At 50.0% G+C, this 21,043-nt stretch overlaps 11 protein-coding genes across 11 annotated transcripts; 7 read left to right on the top strand and 4 right to left on the bottom strand.

Moving 5' to 3' along the window:
- Window positions 1–483: 483 nt before the first annotated feature.
- Window positions 484–1,162, top strand: PENARI_c001G00473 (60S ribosomal protein eL27; the record flags this gene model as incomplete). The annotated part of the gene is made up of 4 exons (XM_022626150.1): window positions 484–490; window positions 540–595; window positions 759–1,095; window positions 1,155–1,162. The coding sequence occupies 4 exons, from the start codon at window positions 484–486 to the stop codon at window positions 1,160–1,162; spliced, it is 408 nt and encodes a 135-aa protein (XP_022493136.1).
- A 972-nt stretch (window positions 1,163–2,134) lies between these two features.
- PENARI_c001G06282 (uncharacterized protein) lies at window positions 2,135–2,866 on the top strand (the record flags this gene model as incomplete). The annotated part of the gene is made up of 1 exon (XM_022626624.1): window positions 2,135–2,866. The coding sequence occupies one exon, from the start codon at window positions 2,135–2,137 to the stop codon at window positions 2,864–2,866; it is 732 nt and encodes a 243-aa protein (XP_022493379.1).
- A 2,428-nt stretch (window positions 2,867–5,294) lies between these two features.
- Window positions 5,295–5,904, top strand: PENARI_c001G08154 (putative pathogenesis associated protein Cap20; the record flags this gene model as incomplete). Its single annotated transcript, XM_022626779.1, has 2 exons — window positions 5,295–5,345; window positions 5,413–5,904. The coding sequence occupies 2 exons, from the start codon at window positions 5,295–5,297 to the stop codon at window positions 5,902–5,904; spliced, it is 543 nt and encodes a 180-aa protein (XP_022493524.1).
- Window positions 5,905–6,233: 329 nt separating this feature from the next.
- Window positions 6,234–7,850, top strand: PENARI_c001G01347 (MAGE domain-containing protein; the record flags this gene model as incomplete). Its single annotated transcript, XM_022626227.1, has 5 exons — window positions 6,234–6,248; window positions 6,311–6,641; window positions 6,748–7,404; window positions 7,775–7,790; window positions 7,847–7,850. The coding sequence occupies 5 exons, from the start codon at window positions 6,234–6,236 to the stop codon at window positions 7,848–7,850; spliced, it is 1,023 nt and encodes a 340-aa protein (XP_022493282.1).
- Window positions 7,851–8,114: 264 nt separating this feature from the next.
- PENARI_c001G09481 (putative alpha-1,3-mannosyltransferase) lies at window positions 8,115–10,168 on the top strand (the record flags this gene model as incomplete). Its single annotated transcript, XM_022626878.1, has 5 exons — window positions 8,115–8,244; window positions 8,330–9,412; window positions 9,483–9,883; window positions 10,054–10,082; window positions 10,162–10,168. 5 exons carry the CDS (start codon window positions 8,115–8,117, stop codon window positions 10,166–10,168), a joined length of 1,650 nt encoding a protein of 549 aa, XP_022493113.1.
- A 750-nt stretch (window positions 10,169–10,918) lies between these two features.
- PENARI_c001G02356 (elongation factor 1-alpha) lies at window positions 10,919–12,444 on the bottom strand (the record flags this gene model as incomplete). The annotated part of the gene is made up of 3 exons (XM_022626304.1): window positions 10,919–12,027; window positions 12,119–12,257; window positions 12,310–12,444. 3 exons carry the CDS (start codon window positions 12,442–12,444, stop codon window positions 10,919–10,921), a joined length of 1,383 nt encoding a protein of 460 aa, XP_022493661.1.
- Window positions 12,445–13,246: 802 nt separating this feature from the next.
- On the bottom strand, window positions 13,247–13,985 carry PENARI_c001G05317 (DNA-directed RNA polymerase III core subunit RPC11; the record flags this gene model as incomplete). The annotated part of the gene is made up of 4 exons (XM_022626545.1): window positions 13,247–13,270; window positions 13,500–13,594; window positions 13,701–13,910; window positions 13,976–13,985. The coding sequence occupies 4 exons, from the start codon at window positions 13,983–13,985 to the stop codon at window positions 13,247–13,249; spliced, it is 339 nt and encodes a 112-aa protein (XP_022493142.1).
- A 413-nt stretch (window positions 13,986–14,398) lies between these two features.
- Window positions 14,399–15,087, top strand: PENARI_c001G02703 (ankyrin repeat-containing protein ANK1; the record flags this gene model as incomplete). The annotated part of the gene is made up of 3 exons (XM_022626325.1): window positions 14,399–14,413; window positions 14,470–14,647; window positions 14,762–15,087. 3 exons carry the CDS (start codon window positions 14,399–14,401, stop codon window positions 15,085–15,087), a joined length of 519 nt encoding a protein of 172 aa, XP_022493289.1.
- Window positions 15,088–15,340: 253 nt separating this feature from the next.
- Window positions 15,341–17,103, bottom strand: PENARI_c001G07751 (alpha-1,2-mannosyltransferase ALG11; the record flags this gene model as incomplete). The annotated part of the gene is made up of 2 exons (XM_022626746.1): window positions 15,341–16,667; window positions 16,718–17,103. 2 exons carry the CDS (start codon window positions 17,101–17,103, stop codon window positions 15,341–15,343), a joined length of 1,713 nt encoding a protein of 570 aa, XP_022493711.1.
- Window positions 17,104–17,318: 215 nt separating this feature from the next.
- PENARI_c001G04613 (putative mitochondrial export translocase Oxa2) lies at window positions 17,319–18,332 on the top strand (the record flags this gene model as incomplete). The annotated part of the gene is made up of 1 exon (XM_022626479.1): window positions 17,319–18,332. The coding sequence occupies one exon, from the start codon at window positions 17,319–17,321 to the stop codon at window positions 18,330–18,332; it is 1,014 nt and encodes a 337-aa protein (XP_022494013.1).
- Window positions 18,333–18,948: 616 nt separating this feature from the next.
- On the bottom strand, window positions 18,949–20,861 carry ptcF (type 2C protein phosphatase ptcF; the record flags this gene model as incomplete). Its single annotated transcript, XM_022626117.1, has 3 exons — window positions 18,949–19,060; window positions 19,120–20,142; window positions 20,194–20,861. 3 exons carry the CDS (start codon window positions 20,859–20,861, stop codon window positions 18,949–18,951), a joined length of 1,803 nt encoding a protein of 600 aa, XP_022493114.1.
- Window positions 20,862–21,043: the final 182 nt, after the last annotated feature.

Raw genomic sequence — 21,043 nt, 5'->3', positions numbered from 1 at the left:
CGTTCAAAATCAAAATAGAAGCAAGGTCATCAAGGCATATCAACACAAGGGAGGAAACGCTGGAAGAACAAAGCAAAGGCAAACTGAGAACTCGATGTACAATGAAGAAACACCGGGAGATCAGCTTGATAAAAGCAGGTGGAGTTTGGCAAAGACAGGGAAGCTGCGCGGCCTTGTACACATCACTTGGGCCCATAGCAACGGCAACTACGACAATGTAAACAAACTGACTCAGCAGTTGGGCAGCATGGGGGCGGTGAGGCCCCGCTTTACATAATCACTGGTTGATCCGGGCCCAATGGGGAAACTATCCCCAAAAAGGCTAGTTGCCATTTGTCGGTAAGTCGGCCAATCAATTGTCAGCACACAAATCGCTACTGTGCCCTGAAACCCTCTACCTCACACCCGAAAAAACGAACACTTCGATCGTGACCGTTCCGTATCTCGACAACCACCCAACCTCGCCGCCCCGGGACCTTCAAAATGAAGTGTACGTCTCTACCATTACACCCTCGATCTATATGCTGATGGAATTACAGTCATGAAAGTTGGCCGTGTGGCCATCATCACCCGTGGCCGTTACGCCGGTAAGAAGGTACGACAAAGATCCTGATCCCCCGAATTGAAAGCGCATGGAAAGAGAAACGACTTGCAAGCAAAGGACTCGAGAAGAAGCGAGCACAGTGCAACGTGGTGGAAAAAAAAGCGCGACAGAAAAAAAAATTCAGAATGCTAATCAGGCATTTTCGGGTTTACAGGTCGTCATTGTCCAGCCTAACGACTCTGGCTCCAAGGCGCACCCCTTCTCCTACGCCATCGTCGCCGGTATCGAGCGTTACCCCCTGAAGGTGACCCGCGGTATGGGCAAGAAGCTCGTCGACCGCCGCAGCCGCATCAAGCCTTTCATCAAGGTCGTCAACTACAACCACTTGATGCCCACCCGTTACACTCTCGAGCTCGAGGGTCTTAAGGGTACCGTCTCCAACGACACCTTCAAGGAGGTCTCCCAGCGCGAGGACGCCAAGAAGACCATCAAGAAGGCCCTTGAGGACCGGTACACCAGCGGAAAGAACCGTTGGTTCTTCACTCCCCTGCGTACGTTTACTCTGGATACACACCCGCATCTCCGTTGGACGACGACTAATACAGAACAGGTTTCTAAACGGTTCATTTGGGCGTTTTGTCGTTTTGAGCGCACGGGTCTAGGTGAAGGCGAGGTCGAAAAACCATCGAGCACATTCGGTCCCTGCGAGCATGGGATGGGAAAACATACACCATAGCTGGAAACAGATTCGGGAATGTATCGATGAATTCCAGATTTAACGAGGGACGCCACTACAATACCTGGTGTCTGTCCGAATGAAATGGAAAATATGAACAATTATTTTCAAAATCAACGTTGTCTATTGCCTGTGAACATTTGCGTCTACATGGATTCCGGTCAACATGGATGATGTAGAGGGAGGTTCACTGCAACCACTGGCCTCCTCGTCCTTGCGATGGATATTCCGTATCCCATCTGCCGATGTAGTTCTCTTCACCTACCCCAGTGCCGTCACATTGGCAGTCATAGTTCTAATGTATTTGGTTTGACCACCACACAAACTTCCCCATTATAGAACTGATGACGGTCGAATCTTGATCGTTTGGCTATTATTAGACGCAAGTTCGGGCAAGAGTCCAAAGGTCTAGGTCCATCAGCTCCATACTTCGATGCAATTGCTAGCCATTCCTCCACAGTTCATTCACACAAGTCCACCCCACCCGCCAAGATATTGCATACGATTCAACAGCCCTTCGACCAACCCACGCATGATCTTCGATATGTTTCAACTCTATTTCTACGAGCACTGCTATCCCAATCTACTCTCGAATTGACAATCATAATGGAAACAATGACCCCTTTCATTCCTTTGCCAACAGACAAGGGTTACAACGTCATTCTCATGACAGACTTGAAAGAACACAAAAGGGTCCTTCGTCTCCTTTGTCTTCTTGGTCTCCTATCTAGATCCAATATACAACAGAAATCAACCACCACCAAAACAGACAATCACCAGTACGTTCTGTCCGAAAACCTCAACCACCTCACAAGTATTATCTCCCCACTCGTCTACCACATAATCACAGCAGGATGGCGGAGGGCGAACCCACCCGCCGCCTATCTACGATCAGCGAGACCTCCCAGGAAAACTGGGGGAACGACCTCGACCCGCAAAACAACCTCCCACGCGCAATTCTCCAAATGCCCGCGCGTTTCGAGATGTGCTGCGAGATCCACCGCGACAACGGCGCCAAAGACCCCGGCACACTCGTTAAAGTCGACAGATGGGTAAGCCCCGCCCATTTTATCTGGAAGCTGAGTGCAGCACAGGCTAACGCTGATAGTGAGCACTTCCGAAGTAGGTACGACCTGCACCATCGTGCTACCTGGAATTGTATCGAGGCAGACCTGGAAGCCCTTGGAGACGGACCTGAACGACTCAACTACGTTTTTCCGGAGCCGCCCTACTCTCGCGCCACGGTGAGCTTGCCGCTCCTTAACCTGGCGGGGGGATTGGGTGTGACGTTCCAGGTTGGCACTGCTGCTACCGATCTGTACATCGACAAGGGCTTTGGGGAGATGTGGAAGTTTGTCACGAATGCTGACCCCGCTATCAGTGTTTTTTGGCTTTGGGATGTTCAACTGAGGGATGACAGTCCCTCGCCGGTCATCAGCCCTGCACCTACACCTGCACCTCTGCCGACTAGTGCCACCCCTGAGACGGGTCCTACTCCTCGCCGTTGCAACGCCCGTGCTGCTCTTGCGAACCTGTTGCATCGTCTGCGGAACAATTCTTTGCGCCGCTCCTTTTCTCGTAAGTGAGAATGGTGCTCGTGTTCTCGTAAGTAAGAATCATGATCTTCGACTCTTCAGTATCAATGGTGAAGTTTGAAAGAAGTAAGAAACTCTCCTAAATTGTCAATGGCCAGATTTTTTCTAGTGACGTATTTTGCTGCGTTCAAAAAAGAAGGGAAAAAAGACGGGGAGATCAAAGAAATCCCAAAAAAGATATATGATACATAGACAAATAAAGTTTCATTTGATCCGTCAATTTGTTCCAATTCGAGTCCATCGTAGTCCGTAGTAGAAACCACCGCAGACTTCTAATTTTATACTTGGCATAATTCTAATGCACCCCAACACATCTAAGTAGGACATTAACCCAACCCTATAAACCCCGAATCACATGATAAAAGAGAACAGACATAAGAAAAACATAAAATAGTCGGCCTTTATCCCGTCCTGTGGCGTGGTCTAGACAACCCCCAACGAAAACCATACATAACTTGAAAACCCCAATGCAAATGTGTGGCATACCCCCAAAAAGCCCCTCTCTTAGCAAACATGTTGACGTGTAAGTTCACCCACCAAGGAGGCAAATTGGAACTGCAAGTGTAAGCGCAAGTGCAAGAAAACATCATAATCACGCCAATTGGCTTACTACCTCTCCCATTGGCCAACCATACCCTGTCGATATGTTCGATAAGTTAAAGAGAGACGGTAACTTGATGTAACCTGTTGCCCCCAATTCATGTGATTCTGAGTTGGAAATCGAGGCAACACAATTTCACGTTCTCATATCTCGTTTCATTTTCAAGTTCTTTGCTCATTCATTGCTCATAGCTCATATCTAGGCGAGTTTCGCATGTGAACCGGATGCGTTAGTCTTTTTTTAATGGAATGTAGAATGTACGGATCACGGGCTTCCGGGATGCTTGTAAGGTGTTCATATCCCTTTCTACGTACGGAGTACATGTACATGTACATCCATAGCCGAGCTCCAGTTTCTCACTTTCACCTGTCAGAGAGTACATGTAGAGGGGTATTCCGGGAGTAAAGTTGTGCCATTGGCCAATGGCGGGAGAGATGCCATATCATGCGTATATTATGAACACGGATATGATTGTACCCGGGTTCGAATACAGAAGTGATCCAGCATACAAGTTCGCCACATCTACGTCGAGGGATCACTGCACGACGTTTTGCATATCACAACGGGTCCACGGTGTGAGGTTCATTGGTCGAGCTAGAGTGAGATTGATCAAATAAAGACGATGGAAAGGGTCCATGCAAGAACCACGGTGAGAAGGTGTAGAATCACAGGCTCAGGGTGGAAGCAAGAGAGACCCACGATGGAGGATCTGCATGGTAGCTTAATCTAGTGGATTGCCCGGCGGGATCCCGTTTTGATTTTAATTTCCCTTCGGCTTCACCATATGCCATAGTCTAGTATGCCGAGTCACACCTCGCCCTAGAGCGATTGAGCTTGTGCTTCTTCATGTGCTTCTGCACGTCCGTTGGGAAACTTGGATATCCCTGATTTCCCCTGGTTGCACTGGACATCCCTATCGTTTTCTGTCTATCGCCATTGCGATTGCCAAACTTGTCTTATAAGGCAATGCTACCTTGGAAACGCAACAGGATATGGATATTTCAGACATGCCTAGCAAATTATGTTTTTACGCACACATAAATAGTATTGAACGCGACCGCTACGGGAATAAGCGCCGAAGATCGGATGGATCTGCGAATCAACCGGGTCGTCAGTCGCACGTCCCCGGGCTGTCGGAAGAACAATCTCCAATCCGGCCAAGGTTTACGTATTTTCGGGGAAGAGAAAAAGAAGGGAAGTGGGAGGGGGTTTGAAGGGCGCTCAGGCCGATGTGGGTACCTCACTAATGTAGGTGTTTTGACTGCCCAGGCCTTTGGAGAGTCCAAACTCAATATGGGGTAGGTTGACCCCGATCGTTAGAGATAAGCACGAGAAACAAGGTTTCCTTTGCTAGTGACCCTTGGAAATACAACCAACATGTAGTACAGAGAGAATAATAGAACATAGATATCACCCTGATATCAATATCAAGAGATAGACACAGCCGCATCCGTCAAGTGGGACCAAATGCGTCTAACGTTGGACCCGCTATCACATGTGAAACAATTGATAGGAATTGCAAACCAATGGTGCAATACACAGTATAGAATATGAGAGGTTAATGAAATGGAACTAGAACCTACAAACTAACCTAAGCTAAGCTAACAAAAAAAGTAAAAGGGAAAAAAAGAGGGAAAACCCAGACTTGGCGTGGGCGACGAGACCAGGCATATCGCACAGCGCTAAGGCCTATCACATGTGAAAATCCTATTCTCTACTATACTCCCATCTCTTCCAGTTCTTCCCTCTCTTCTCTTCTTCTTTCTCTTCCTCCCTCATCTCTCTCTGTCTACCATCTTGATGCCACACGCAGAAACCATGGGTGAACCCACCATCAACGGCGAGAAGCACCACTCCCAATTTCTCGACGTAAGTATACCCTCTACCTTCCATATCTCCCTTATCAAGTCAGCCCACCAACACACCATATCGCTAGCATCTCATCTCCTACCCCATCATCTCGGACTCCATCACCCTCTACAAGGGCAACCCCTACGGAGCCAAGTCCATCCAGTACGCCGACAAGGGCTACACCCGCCTGGCCAAGCCCGTCCTGCCCTACTTCTCCACTCCATACAGCTATGTAGCTCCCTACCTGGCCCGTGCCGATTCGCTCGGTGACAAGGGTCTGACCGAGATTGATACTCGCTTCCCCATTATCAAGGAGGATACCCAGAAGCTGCGCGGCTCTATCTACAACGGAGCTTCGATTCCCGTGCGTCTCGCTGGAGAGGTTAAGCACCATGTTTTTGATATCTATGGATCTGAGTATAAGAAGTGTGGTGGTGATGGTGTCTTTGCTTCCGGCAAGGCCGTTGTTACTACCAGTCTGGTCCTGTCGCAGGAGTCGTTGGCTTGGATTAGCACGTTCTTGCAGACTAAGAAGGAAGAGGTGAAAGAGGCTGTCAACGAGAAGAACAGCCATTGATTTTAGATTTTTTGGTTTTATTTCCTTGAAGCGTTTTTGTTTTCTTTTGATTGTTAGAGAAAATAATACCTTATCGTTGTATGCGTTCTACTTTTATGTGTTCTGTTTCAGTTTCCGATTTCGAATTTCCAGATTTCCAGATTTCAAGTTTATAACAGTCAATACATTTGCTTGGAGAACCATTGCCTGACCTGCGCAGTAAATATCTGAAAGAAAAGAAAAGCAAGGTTATACGCCGTACAACACCTGAAACCATCCAAGATAAGCGCACAGACCACCTCCCGATAGGGTAAAATGATCTCGCGTCGCGTCTCACCTTCACCACAACCATGCCACGCAAAAGAGTAAGCACCCAACATCATCCATTCCGACCCCTCTATTTCTAAATCTAACCAAAAAATCACAGACAAATCCCGACTCCCCAGCGGGTCTCCCAACCGCCCGCCGCCAAAGACAAAGCACATCACCCTCCGCCTCGGACAGCGAAGATGGCGGACCCAGCGCGCCCTCCAGCACAGACGCAATGGTCAAAAAGCTCGTGCGGCTAGCAATGGCCAGCGAATACTCGCGCCTGCCCATCCGGCGTACAGATATCAGCGCGAAAGTCCTAGGCGAGCAAGGCTCGCGCCAATTCAAGCTTGTTTTCGAGCAGGCGCAGAACGAGCTTAGACATCGATTTGGGATGGAGATGTCCGAGTTGCCGGCTAAGGAGAAAGTTACTATTTCTCAGCGACGGGGTGAGTTGAATGAATCTAACAATACAATGCAATCCTTCCTACCGATTCCAGTCATCACCTTCCAAACCGATCTCGATTCGTTTACTGACTGTGTTTATTGAAACAGCCGCTCAGAAAACCGAAAAACCTTCTAGTACCAATAAATCTTGGATCGTCACTAGCACATTACCACCTGCCTATCGAACACCCGCAATCCTACACCCGCCGAAGGCACCCTCAACCTGGACCGAGAGTACCTACACCGGTCTATACAGTTTTATTATTGCTGTGATAACGTTGAATGGGGGCACATTGGCAGAACAGAAACTGGACCGGTATCTGGCGCGTATGAACGCGGATGTCGGTACCCCGATTGACCGGACAGAGAAATTGCTGCAGAGGCTGTGCAAGGAGGGGTATTTGATCCGCACTCGTGAGATGGATGGCGGCGAAGAAGTTATTGAGTATATTGTTGGGCCGCGGGGTAAGGTTGAGGTTGGGAGTGGATCTGTCGCTGGGCTTGTTAGGGCTGTTTATGGGAAGGAGGGTGGTGGGGATGGGGATGAGGGAGGGATTGAGAGGATGGAACGGGAGGACTTTGAGGGGAGGTTGGGGAGGACGCTTGGGGCTCATATTGTGAGGAGGGAGGGTGGACATGGGGATGGGGAGGAGGGTGCATCTCAGGTTCGTGAAAATGGGCAGGTTGAGGAGCGGGGAGGGAGACGGTCTACTCGGCAGGCTGAAGAGGAGGATGAAGATGACGAGGATGATTCTTCTGAAGAGAGTGATTGATTCCTTCCCTTGCTCCCTTGCTGCTCTTCTTGGCTGCGCTGTGATAACATGGGATAGATACAGTTCTATCCGCAACGAGATACCCAAGATACATGTCAATCAAGCATTTAACACATATTCTTTGAACTCTATCTAGTATACATATTCCCCTCATGTATTTGCATCAGGTGAAATGCCAGTCACCCTACTCCTCGACCTAGGAATGGACTCGGTGATGCTTGTGTATAAAAGCCTGAAGAATAAATATTTTCTCTTCTATTGTGTGATAGACAAGCCAAGCGAAGTAGCATCCTTAATTATTTCAGTCGTCCAGCTATCAACTTGAACCTTGGATACAGATGCTAACTTTTTCCGTGCAACAGAGGGTTTGAGTCGCGAGTAAGCTAAGGGGTTCGGGGGTTGTTAGTTTAGACATACTGACAGGTTGACTCAAGATAGAAGAACAAATACAAATAGAATGAAGCAGTTCAGATAGACATCTCAAAATTGGTGTTCCGTTAATATAACGTTATGGACGCCAATGCTCCACTAACCCTAACAAGCTCGAATGTAACCTCAGGCCAAACTCAATTCCAACCACTTCATGAATCATCGAGTTGCGTTGTCAAGATAGAGTTTTTTTTATAATGAAAAAACGCCCAGATAATATGGACTACCCTAATATCGCTCTCGCTGTTCGCTCTACAAGGAATTATAGGTACCATGGGACACTTCACGATAAAAGAGAACCAAGGCCGTCCCAAACGGCACTACAACAGGGTTGTTGGTACACAGCTCATTTTGATTGTCCTCTCTATATGGTTTTTTTATAAGACCGTTCTGAGCTGGAATGGTAAGTCGAAGAAACACCCAAGGAAACACCCAAGGAAAGGGAGTGAGTATCACGATCTACAAAACTAACAAGATATAACAACCAGCCACTTCAAACACACCTCGCCACCAAGAAACAAACCCCCAACCCAACCAAGAGAACCAATTCACCCTAATCAAACACCTATCCCGGATAATCTACCTCCTCCCTGACGAAGAAGAAACAAAAGCCCTCCTCACACCCATCCAAACAACAGGTGAACAAAGACTCCACGATTACGCCCTCCGAACCCGCCAATACAAAACCCTCCTAGAAGCCTGGGAAGACCTACACATATTGAGCAAGCCAACAACAAAAGAACAAGACCCAACAATAAACACAGCCCTCCCGCAAATCCTCCTAACAAGGCCATCAATCTCCCAAACCCTCCAAACAACCCCCTCATCCCTCCTCCACACCTACGAATCCTACCATTCAACCCTAACCTGCCTCCAGTCCCTCCTCTTCCCCTGGACAAGCCCCTACTACCCATCCCACCTGCACCACCGGCACTCCCTGCACCACCCCCCGCACTCCCAACAACGCCGCGGTCTAGTCTTCAGCGCAGGAACGCACCAACTCCCCTTCCTCCTAACAACAATCCCAGCACTGAGGAATCTAGGCTGCACCCTGCCCATAGAAATAATGTACCTCGGCAACGAAGACCTCTCCCCAAAAGCACGCGCAAGACTCGAAGCCTTACCCGGTGTGATAACCCGCGATATACGCCTCCTCGTGTCCGACGCCGGGTGGGAATTAAAAGGATGGGCGGGGAAACCGTTTGCGGTGTTACTGTCTTCCTTCCGGGAGGTTATATTCATCGATGCTGATGCGGTTTTCTTGGTCGATCCGAGTGTGTTGTTTGAAGATGGGGATTATAAGCGTACTGGTGCGCTGTTCTTTCGGGATCGGTTGATTATGCCTGAGAGTAAGAGGGCGTGGCTGGCGAGTATTCTTCCCAAGCCGGTTTCTGGGTTGGTTAGGGCTTCGACGCTTTGGAGTGGGGATAGTGGGCATATGCAGGAATCGGGTGTTCTGGTTATTGATACTTGGAGGCATTTCCTGGCGCTTAATTTTGTTTGTCGGATGAATGGGCCTGATCGGGATGGGGATGGGTGGGGTGTTAGGGGGGTTTATGATATGCTTTTTGGTGAGTCTTTCTTTTTTTGCTTTGGGTTTGAAGGTGGTTGGATTGTTGCTGATTGGTTTGATATGTATAGGTGACAAGGAGACTTTCTGGCTTGGCTGGGAGCTTGTCGGTGATATCGATTATGCGTTCCATAATGGTAGTGTTGGGACTATGGGGTCTGTTCAGAGTAATGGCCCTACGCGCATGCGTGACTCCAAGGATTCTATTCCTGTTCCTTTGGAGTCTGTTGAGGTCCCGTTACCGCGGCATGAGCAGGCTGTTTTGAATACTCGACCGAAGGTGTATACTATCTGTGCACCGCAGTTGCTTCATCTTGATCATTCTGGGAGACCTCTCTGGTTTAATGGGTGGCTGTTGCAGAATAAGTTTGCTGAGGCTGGGAGTGAGCTGCCTGGGAAGTTTGAGGCTTTTGTGCATGAGGAACGGGGTGATGGTAAGGATGGTTCTTCATGGGAGATTCATCCTAGTAATGTTTGTTGCTTGAGGGCGAAGAAGGTGTCGGAGTTCTCCGACGGGGAGTTGGAGGTTTTGAAGATGGTTGTTGGGATTGGGAGGAGGGTTGGTGCTTTTGGAAGGAATTAGTATTTGGATACTGTGTGCTTTTTCCTATAGATAATGTCTTAATATACTGTATAATATAGGTTCATAATGCACAGATTGGTCGTCTCGAGTGAGTAAACTGTCAACACAATGTCCACTGATATATATCTGTAGTAGTTGATAAAGCAGCATGTACTAGAGGTAAGTAGCGATTAATAACCCAGAAGCCAGGCTAGCACAATTCCCGAGAGTAATAGGCTCAAAAATGTATAGCATACTAGTTCAAATGGGTACTATATCACAACCCTACCGTATCCCCAACAAAGTAGATCGACCATAAGTTATCATCAAACCTACAAGTACGATAATCTCGCAAGCCCAAATGCCATTCTACAAAGCAAGTTTAAAACTCCAGCATCCATATGTAGCCCAGAACAAGACTACAAACAAAAAATCTGGACTAGACTGTAGTAAAATTCTACATCGAATGTGGTAGCCGTCCTTACTGCTACCTCATGTCACATCGGGACCGGCGTGTTACCCCTCCTCCTGATCCGTAAGAAATGTATTGCAGGATAGAAATAGATTATCCGAAGTGAATAGATAAATAAATGTTACATGCAGATTCGATTGGATGTATATGAAAGAGGGGCTTTTTGATTATTTTAGGGAGGCCGTGATGGTGTGTAGGTGGCTGAATGGGGCGCGGGGCCATCGCACACAAATTGCCCGAGCAAAATCAGCGAAAGGTATCACCAGACACTCGACTTTGGCTTCCATGTACAAAATCAATACAATACAAGAGAATCTACCATCTACTGTGAATACATTCTACCGTGAGGAAAATTGGAGACGAAAATGTATGTAGTCATTTAGCTAAACTACAAGACGTCTAGCGATCCATAAAAATGTTTTTGAGAAAAAAATAAAATCATCACGGCATGTCTTGAATCATCCGAGAATCATTTATTTCTTACCAGCCTTGGCAGCGGCCTTGGTGACCTTGCCGGCACCGCCAGCGGTCTTCTCGACGGACTTGATGACACCGACAGCAACGGTCTGACGCATGTCACGGACGGCGAAACGACCGAGAGGGGGGTAGTCGGTGAAGGCCTCAACACACATGGGCTTGGAGGGAATCATCTTGACGATAGCGGCATCACCGGACTTGATGAACTTGGGGGAGGTCTCAGTGGCCTTACCGGTACGGCGGTCAATCTTCTCGAGGAGCTCGGCGAACTTGCAAGCAATGTGGGCAGTGTGGCAGTCCAGAACGGGAGCGTATCCAGCGCCGACCTGACCGGGGTGGTTCAGGACGATGACCTGGGCGTTGAAGGACTCAGCGGCCATGGCGGGGTCGTTCTTGGAGTCGGAAGCGACGTTACCACGGCGAACCTCCTTGACGGAAACGTTCTTGACGTTGAAGCCGACGTTGTCACCGGGGTTACCGGCCTTGAGCTGCTGGTGGTGCATCTCGACGGACTTGACTTCAGTGGTCACGTTGGCGGGAGCGAAGGTGACGACCATGCCGGGGGTAATGATACCAGTCTCGACACGGCCGACGGGAACTGTGCCAATACCGGAGATCTTGTACACATCCTGGAGGGGCAGACGGAGGGGCTTGTTGGAGGGACGGACGGGGGTTTCGATGGCGTCAATAGCCTCGAGGAGGGTCTTTCCGGAGGACTTGCCGGACTTGGTCTCCTTCTCCCAACCCTTGTACCAGGGGCAGTTGGGGGAGGCCTCGAGCATGTTGTCGCCGTTGAAGCCGGAGATGGGGACGAAGGGAACGGACTTGGGGTTGTAGCCGACCTTCTTGATGAAGTTGGAGGTCTCCTTGACAATCTCGTTGTAACGCTCCTCGGACCACTTGCAGGTGTCCATCTTGTTGAGGGCAACGATGAGCTGCTTAACACCGAGGGTGAAGGCAAGCAGAGCGTGCTCACGGGTCTGGCCATCCTTGGAGATACCAGCCTCGAACTCACCAGTGCCGGAGGCGATGATGAGAATGGCGCAATCAGCCTGGGAGGTACCAGTGATCATGTTCTTGATGAAGTCACGGTGACCGGGGGCATCTGTGAAGGTGGGTTAGCATCATGTTGGGATGAGTCGAGCCGTCCGACCTTGGTAGGCTAGAGGGACAGAGGGGTAGGGGAAGATTCTTACCGATGACGGTGACCTCATACTTGGCGGTCTGGAACTTCCAGAGGGCAATATCGATGGTGATACCACGCTCACGCTCGGCCTTGAGCTTGTCAAGAACCCAAGCGTACTTGAAGGAACCCTTACCGAGTTCGGCGGCTTCCTATGATGGGGGTCAGCGTGGATGTGATGACAGTGTGGGATGGACGAATTACCTTCTCGAACTTCTCGATGGTACGCTGGTCAATACCACCGCACTTGTAGATCAAGTGACCAGTGGTGGTAGACTTGCCGGAATCGACGTGGCCGATAACGACGATGTTGATGTGGGAACGCTCTTCCTTACCCATTTTGGCGGTTGAAACTTTTGTAGTTCTTTGGAAGATACTAGAAAGAGTCTGTAGAGATTGCTCAGAGACTACGGCAGAACGCGTAGAGGTACTGAGCAGAGATGATTAGAGAGATGAAAGAGAAAGGATGGAAAAGCAGTAGGGGTGCAAGAAATACTCACTGTAGCAGACGGGGGAAAGAAAAAAAGTGTGTGGGAGGGGGAGGGGAAATCCTTATATGGAGGGGCAAGCGAGAGAGGCGAGTCAGCGGGGCTCAAGCCCTGTGTGGTTGAGGATGCTGATTGGCTGCCACAGTCAGCCGTGGACGCAGATTCTGCAAAGTGGGCTGTTCTAGGAAGTACTGGTACTTTCTCTACATACTACATTTAGACTGTCTCAGTTGTACCTATACTTCCTCTCTATCGTTCCCTGGTTCACTGCTCCACTCTGCGAATTTTTCAACTCCCAATCCACTCTCCTTAGTTACTGGGCAGCAACGCAGATTTGGGTGAGAATCTAATGGTTTGCATTGTTTACTTTGCGCTTTTTTTTTCCTGCGTGGCTGGTTTTTCCTGCCATATGGTCTTTTTTTTTTTCTTTGACCCCGCGATGAGGGGCAGTGTTTCACCGCCAACCTGTCCCGCCATGTTATGCAGATGGGACTTTTGTATCTTTTCTTTTTTTTTTTGCCACAGTTGATTCATAGAAATTGATATCCGGCTCTACTATCTAATAACTAGGGGCAATTCCTACTGGGAATCCATGGATGTGATGTGTAAGCTAAATCGCTGAGAAAAAACACAGAAAAAAACTTAAAAAAAAGCTATCCCAAAAGGGTTCCCGCAATCTGTGCATTAGATAGTGACGTCGATCAATTTGGGTATCTGAATATCTTCTTGGTCCATATGCGCCATTTGCTCCAAATAAATGCATAAAAAAAGAACAAAATAGAAAAGTAAAGCAAAACACACTGTCCCGTGTTGAGGCCCAACTCTAATTTTCTCTCCACCGAGCACCGCACGATGTACACTGAGCTGTCAGAACGGGTACCTCACACAAGCAAGGAGAACACATACCTTCAAGAATGTAGTCATAGGTTCATCTGCACTGCGAATCTGCAGCTGGAAGAAGTATGCACGTTCCCCGTTGCAGTTCTCTGCGGGGCATTGAGCTGTAAAAAAGATTTCCGTTAGCCTCTGTCCTGGGTGTTCGTCTTGGGTTCGCCCTGGTCCCTATTGGGTCTGGTAAAAGTCCTCCAAGGTCCCTTCATAACTTACTGGCAACACTGTCAGCGTTGGCAAACTCCTCCTTGCCCCCAAAGACATCATCCACCTCCTTCTGCTTCATATCTGTCTTCTCAAACCATTGTTTGTCCAGCGGGGCTTCGAAGGGACAGGATCGGCATTCAAAGCGGTTGACACCCATCGGGAAGGCATTGCTTGAGTCAGCACGGGAGATGGTCAGCGCATTGCTGCAGTTGGGGCAGACTGGAGAGAAATGTCAGTTTCTGCAGACTCGCTGGATAGCGCTCGGCGTGGGAGAGGAAACGTACAGATCAACATCTTGCCGGTGACAGCTAGAATCTGCAATGCGTAGTAGCAAGATCTCACTCAATAACTCGCCACAGAGTCAATGGAACCAGGCTCACAGCTGTAGACCCGAGCGCGAAAGCATCACTGTCGATAATGCCGGATCTAGGCGCGCGGCTAATTCAGAGCGGGGTGCGGAAAATCTCTTGATCCGATCGGGCCGCGCGTGGGATGTTGTCCCTGGGGAACAAACTCCGAGAGACCTGTAGATGATACACCAGGAGTGACTTTTTGATCCAACTACCCTGCTTGTACATATACCATTCTGCACATCTGCAGATCACCCACAACCCAACCATTCAGAACGCTTGACCCGCATCCCTTACATCTGAGCCCCCAGCTGCTTGCATTTACTCCCGGGTATATCGGACTGAATCATAGACAGAATGGCCGACGACGAGGTGAGTACTACTATCCAAGTAAATTCTGAATAATATCACTAACAGCTATGATGTAGGGCGCATCACCCCGCGAGCTGGTCGTGGAGGCCTGCCGCCGTGACCAATTCCACCTGATTGAGCAAGTCCTGGGTGGCATGGAAGACAAGACAAACGAGCAAGTGGCAGAATTCTTCAACGGGGTCACAGACTCGATGGGCAATTACGCATTGCACATCTGTGCCCAGTACGGCAGCTGTACGTTCTCCTCGTCCGACATGCAAGTGGTACCGTTGGTGCCTACAACCCTATATATCTATAGCCTACCAAACAGATAAAAGCCAACCAGAACTAACACCTCCTTCTCTTTAGGGGAGACAATGGACCACCTTTTCGACATCCAATACTTCGAATGCGACCCCAAAACCCGCCTGGATGAAGACACACCACTGCACATCGCAGTACGCTACGCCATCGAAAAAGACCCCGAGGTAGGCGCTCACATGGTCACAATGATGTGTGACGCTGGCTGTGATCCCCGCGTGCCCAATAAGCATGGCCAGAAGCCTGTTGATCTGGCCTTTAACAACAATGAGATTAAGGCGACTCTGCAGCAGGCTGCGTATATCATGGCCGAGGATCTGCACAATACCGATGGGGCTGGGTCAGATGGTGGGGAGCCCAGTGATAGTGATTAGAGGCATACGGGGGCTGATGTCCTCTTAATGTGAGCATTTTCTCTCTTCTCCTGGTGGATGGTGTCTTGAGCTTTAGAGTTAGCCATATTCAGTTCTATGTTACGATTATCACGAATAAAGTTCAGTTTTTTATTAAAGCATTGGCTTATTGCTTCCACGGGTTATGATGTATCGGGGTATCTTATAGACTCTACAAAGAATGAGGATTTCCAAAGCTAAGCTATGCGATTCATCTATTGCCGGGATATCTAGACTACCGCATACTAACAAGCTTCTCCACCTGATACAGCCATTTACGAGAGAATTCCTCCTCAGTAAACCGGCGCGCCGAACGACGAGCCCGTTGGCGCATGGCAATCTTCTCCGCCTCCGGAAGAGCAAGAGCAGCCTCAAAGGAAGCAGCAAACTGCTCCTCTGTTTCAGCCCGGAAGCCCGTAGCACCATCGCCGAGGTCAATGACGATGTCTTCGCGGGGACCGCCCGAGTCGTGGGTTACGCAGATGAGACCTGCGGCTTGGTACTCGACGACACAGATGCCGAAATGCTCATTCCACATGGCGTTGACGCCGACGGAGGCGGTGCCGAGATGGGTCAGCACAGCTGGCCATGGAGCGTCGCATAGGAATGTGGTTTGGTCGCGGATGCGGAGTTCGTGCGCTAGCAGCCGCAGGTTATAGATGTGTGTTTCGTCTGGACTAGCGTGGCGGACTGATCCGATCAGTACGAGGCGTGGCTCGGGTTGGCCCGCGCAGGCTGGGTTGTTGGCTCGTTCTTGTAGGAAACGTGCAAAGGACCGCAGGACCAGGGGGTGGTTCTTCTCCGGCCGGAATTGCGCGATGTAGAGTAGCACGGGCTGTCGGGTTTTCTCGCTCTCTGCGTCGACGGCGATGGTTGATTCCAGTTCTGACACTGCAGTCGGGGGGAACACCACCGCCGGCGATGATGCTGTCCCCTCGCCGCTGCCGGTGTCCTTGTTGCCGCTTCCCCAGAGCGAGCGGATATGTGCTGCTGTCCAGGACGAGTTGCACATGACCACGTCGATCTGCTGGCCTACCCAGCCATACAGTCTTGCGAACAGCTGCCAGTATCGGCGCTTGATCTTACCCTTCCAACCCTTTCCGGCGCCAGAGTTAATACCCTGCACTCCGCTCTGGTCGTCGAGCGAGGCAAGCATATCGGTTGAAATAGTCGGGTAGTGGACGTATGCGCCAACAGGCACTGTGGGGAAGAGCCACTTGCACAGCGCAAGGGTAAAGGCATAGCCCATGGTATCGATAAATACATCTGGTACGAGGAGTGTGAAGGCATCGTAGGCAACAATTAGTGACCCGAGCGACTGTCCCAGCAGCGTCATATATGGATATGAGCTGCTCACAACGTACTTGCGGGTTGTCAAGTACAGAAGCACGACTGTCGGCGAATGAAGCTTAATGTTGAACCGGTTCTCTACCTTCTCTAGCATGGTGGCCTTGTTGACTTCATGGTCACCTGTATAGATGGCACAAATGGCCTTTGGCCAGCGCTTCTGTGTTGCACGAACTGCTTCCCAAAGCACTCGTTCTCCACCTCCGCCGGCATTACTGTTATTCAATCAGCACTTGCATTTACATGTTGTGGAGAGTGGCCATACCAGAATGGGTGGAAGAACCCAATAATCCCATCCCAGTCATCCGAGTTCCTGTTCTTGTTTCCTCCAGCACTACCACTGCTCTCACTGCTAGTCGCAGTCTGTACCCCGCCAGGGCCTAAGCTGTCCACCTTCTCCCAGTCCTCGTCATCGGCGCCGTTCCGCGATAGTGAGTTTGTTGACACTTTTGGCCGCGGGGCGCGGGACTCCTGCTCTTCAGATCGCGCCCGCGCGATCACGTATTCGCGGCGAGATCGCGTTCGCCTCCAGATCAGCCATCCTACTCCCCGAAATACCAGACCGAGCACAGCGCCCGTTAGCTTCGGAAGCAGGACGGCTGTGGCGGTGAGAAGCAGGACAGCGAGAATGGCGTTGGATATGAGGGCCATGATGTAAAGGCGATAGTCGAGAGGATCTCACCAGAGATCACACATAGTAAAAGTTTTGAGAAGCTAGAAATCTGATCAGAAATGCTTCCCCCTCTCTTGTCGACAAGTTGATCAGTTGGGCGGCGTAACTTACATACGCGTCACATGACAAACGTTTGATCTCCAACTTTGCTCCAAAAGCTTCAACATTCTTTGTATTGGTTGCTCAGCCCACTATGTTTACCCTTCGTTCAGCCTCGTCTCTGCACTCGGTCCGACGAGCCGTTCGATTGCCTCGCCCACAGATTCGACACTTCCACCCAACCAAACCAGCCTCTTTCTCCGTGATCAATCTTGCTCTAGACACCTCCAGCGCATTCATTCACGGTGTTCACACCGTAACCTTCCTGCCATGGGTCCTCTCAATTCCCCTCACAGCCGTGATCGTCCGTACATTCATTGCATTTCCCCTCCAAATATTCACAAAGTTCCATGCATCCCGAGAAAAGCGCCTACAACCACTTCTACAATCATGGGCCGTCCATATTCAAGAGAAGACACGCATGATGCCCAATGTCATGGAGGCTAAACAAGCTTTCGAAGCCCATATGAAAAAACGGACCAAGGAGCTCCACCGACGCTGGGGAATCAGCGCAACCTACCGACCCGTCACGATCCTACAGCTCCCCGTCTTCTTAACGCTGATGGAGAGTCTACGCGGCATGTGTGGTAATAACAATGGTATTCTTCTCTGGATTCTATCACGCTGGGAGGGATCCATGGATCCTGCCCAAGCATCCGAGTCTCTGCATCTTACCATCGAACCCAGTCTCGCAGCCGAGGGCGCGCTTTGGTTCCCGGATTTGTTGGCTGGTGATTCGACGGGTATACTGCCGGTCATCCTGACAGCTTCTATTCTGCACAATGTCACAGCTAATTGGAAGAAGAAGTCCTTTCAGTCTGTGTCTGACCTGCCCAGTTTGCAGATGTACAGGGAGACTTCTTTCATTGGTCTGCGGTACTTTATTCAGGTTATGGCTGTTTATGTTGGTGCTGCGAGCTTTTTCTCCCAGATGCCTGTTGCTCTTATGCTCTACTGGATTACGAGTACGAATACTGCTACGTTGCAATCTTGGTATTTGGAGAAGAGGGTCTTCAATGAGAGGAACCTCAAAACATTTGAGAAGAAGTACATCGCGTTCGAGAAGAAGGATGTAGAGGATCCTTTCCAGTTGAAGAACTTGCGCTGATTCTTTCGGCGGCGGTCTTCTTGAGGAACATGCGGTCTCCTCTACGCCAGTGTCGATGGTAGCTCGAGCACTGCTCGAAGGCTACTCTCGGCTCACCAAGACGGTGGTGTTGCCAAACTTTGGTGAACCTCCACGCTGTGTGCTGTGGTATCATTTCAAAGCCTCATACCCTTGCATCACCTGCTCAAGACCTTTACTCCGGCTCTTAAACAAAAGCTAATGCCTCAATGTGCGCGTCCAAGCCCGGAACTGGCTGGCCCAACGCGGGCTGGATACGTACGAATTTCTTTCCAAAAGCGCAAGATACCTGTGGACATAATGCATCGATTTGTTTTGAAAGTGTAAATCAACACGGACAACGCTTGACATGCCATCTTCCCATTCATACTTCTACTTACATTCATGTACAATATTACCATACGCACATAGCACCGGTTTATCCTTCACACTTCTAAGAAAAAGTAAGTGATTTTAATTCCGGATATCTATCGGCCTGTTGTAAATTCAGTGGTACCACGCCAAAGACAGCCTAGGGCTGCTGTAGATCACAAAGCATATTGAAAAACCGCACCATCCATAGTAGAATGCCCCGAAAAAGAGAAGATCAAAGAAATGCCTAAAGCTTAGACTTGGCAGGCTCTTCTGGAGCAGTCGCCTCCTGGTTGACCTCAACCGTACGTTTATCAGGGCCCTGGCCGAAGAAGATGACTTCGACGGTGACATCGTCACTAAAAAGGGATATTAGCAAATGTTTCAAGAAAACCCGAACGAAGAGAATATTGCTTACCGGTATCGGCGGGAGTAGGGACTGGGTAGCGTCAACAACGCACAAACCATGTCATTATCCTTTCCGCCCATGGCGTTACGCACAAGATGCGTGGCTGCGTTCTTGTCCTCGACAACAAAACGGCTAGCGGCGCCAGAGATATCGTATTGCTGTTGGCGGATAGGACGGCGCTGGCCCTCACCCGATGCATCAGCTGTGGATTCCACGGGCAGTTGCTTCTGGCTGTCAAATCCGAACCAGCTCTGCAGCCAGGTTTTGCTGGTACCAGTGCTGACAGCAGCAGATTGTTGCTGCTCAATCCACTGGCCAACCAAACCGACAACTTCTTCGTTGCTCAGCATCTCCCATAGACCATCAGTTGCCATGACGATGAAGTCGCCCTTGGAGGGATCGACCTTGGTAGTGGTAATGATAGGCTCGGCGGTAACATAGGGGGGTGTCTTCAGCAGAGGGTGAGGAGTACGTCCGAAGAACTTTCCCTTGATCTGATCTTGGATTTCCCTGGTCCACTTGTAGGCAGCGTCACCGAAGGAACGGCTAGGTTCAAGCTGGCCGAGGATGCGGCCATTCTTAGTGGCATATGGCTCGCCGGGGTGCTCTTCACGAATACGCTTCATCTCCGATGGTGTTCCACCGGTCTGGTCCTCGGAAAGAGCTGTGGCAGTCCACTTGCCGCTAGGTCCACGACGGCCTAGAACTGCACGCGAGTCACCTGCAACAGCAACCTTGAGGTCCTTCGACTGGGAGTCGTAGAAGCTGAGAAGGGCACATGAGCCAGAGAGAGCAGGAGCAAGGAGCTCAGCGGCAACTCGTCGTGACTTGGCCTTGAAGACTTCCTTGACACTCTCGTTCACAATGTCATTGTCGAGACGGACAAAGCCTTGCTTGATAGCAGCATCCACAGCCTCGGACGAGGGAACCAGAAGCGAGGGGTCTGCAGCAGCAGCCTTGTATGTAGTATTTAATTCACGGGCAACATATGATATCAAAACATTGCGCAGCTTAGCGGACGTTGTCCAGCCCCTAGTTCATAGTAAGTTTCGCGAGTTCCAATAAAGCATGAATATAACATACGAGTGTCCATCAAATACTGCCCAGAACATCCAATCACTGCTTGGCTCGCCATTCTTGACTGCAGCCACGGAAGCTGGAATCTCGACGATCTTCTCCGCGTGGTCGTCCTCAATGGGCGAGTTGCTGGGAACCTGAACGATATCGTAGCGAACAACGCCCTTGCCTCGATTGACCAAGTATGATTCCTCGTTCTTGCGAAGCTTCTGGGTTGCTTGCTCCGGTGTCAACATCTCGAGGACTCCGCGATCCGAATCGTCAGTGGTCTTTGCAAGCGGCTGGTCCCCGGAAAGTGCAGCAGTATAGAATTGGTCGTTGCTAACCAGCAGCGCACGACGCGCAGGTTCGGCTGGATCTTCCGCGTAGGCGGAGTTTAGGGCACTCGAGGCAAAGCTTCGGAACTGGGATGCTGCCGACTTAACGGTGTCACCCTGATACGCATACCATGCCCCGGAGGCAACGACGGTCGAGATAACGGCAAGGGAGAGATTGCGGCGATGCATCGATGACTGAATTGCTGCTGGGAAGTATGAACGCTTGCTGCCAGAGTATGACCGAAGACCTCGCAGCTGGTTGTGAGTGAAGGACAATGGGGACGGCCGCTTAACGGATACGTTCCATACCGGTGCACGCCGAGCAGTACGGCAGGCCTGAACTGTCGCCCGACGCATTGATTTGGTGGTTAATTTAGTGGCTGAAGAATCTCCTTGCCCTTTGCAAGGAATAACAGCTCTAAAACTGTATGTAGAGGAAGCTTCACAAGGAGCTGGGGTGTTTGATATGGTGTCACGTGTGGAGGTTATCCATGTACTGCGCTAGTCCCGATGAAGATGTGTCGTCATTCCCCGCGGAT

Source organism: Penicillium arizonense, assembly GCF_001773325.1.
Source record: "Penicillium arizonense strain CBS 141311 chromosome Unknown PENARI_contig001, whole genome shotgun sequence".
Classification (NCBI taxonomy): domain Eukaryota; kingdom Fungi; phylum Ascomycota; class Eurotiomycetes; order Eurotiales; family Aspergillaceae; genus Penicillium; species Penicillium arizonense.
The sequence above is the reverse complement of the archived record's forward strand: the minus strand, read 5'-3'. Positions and strand labels throughout refer to the sequence as shown.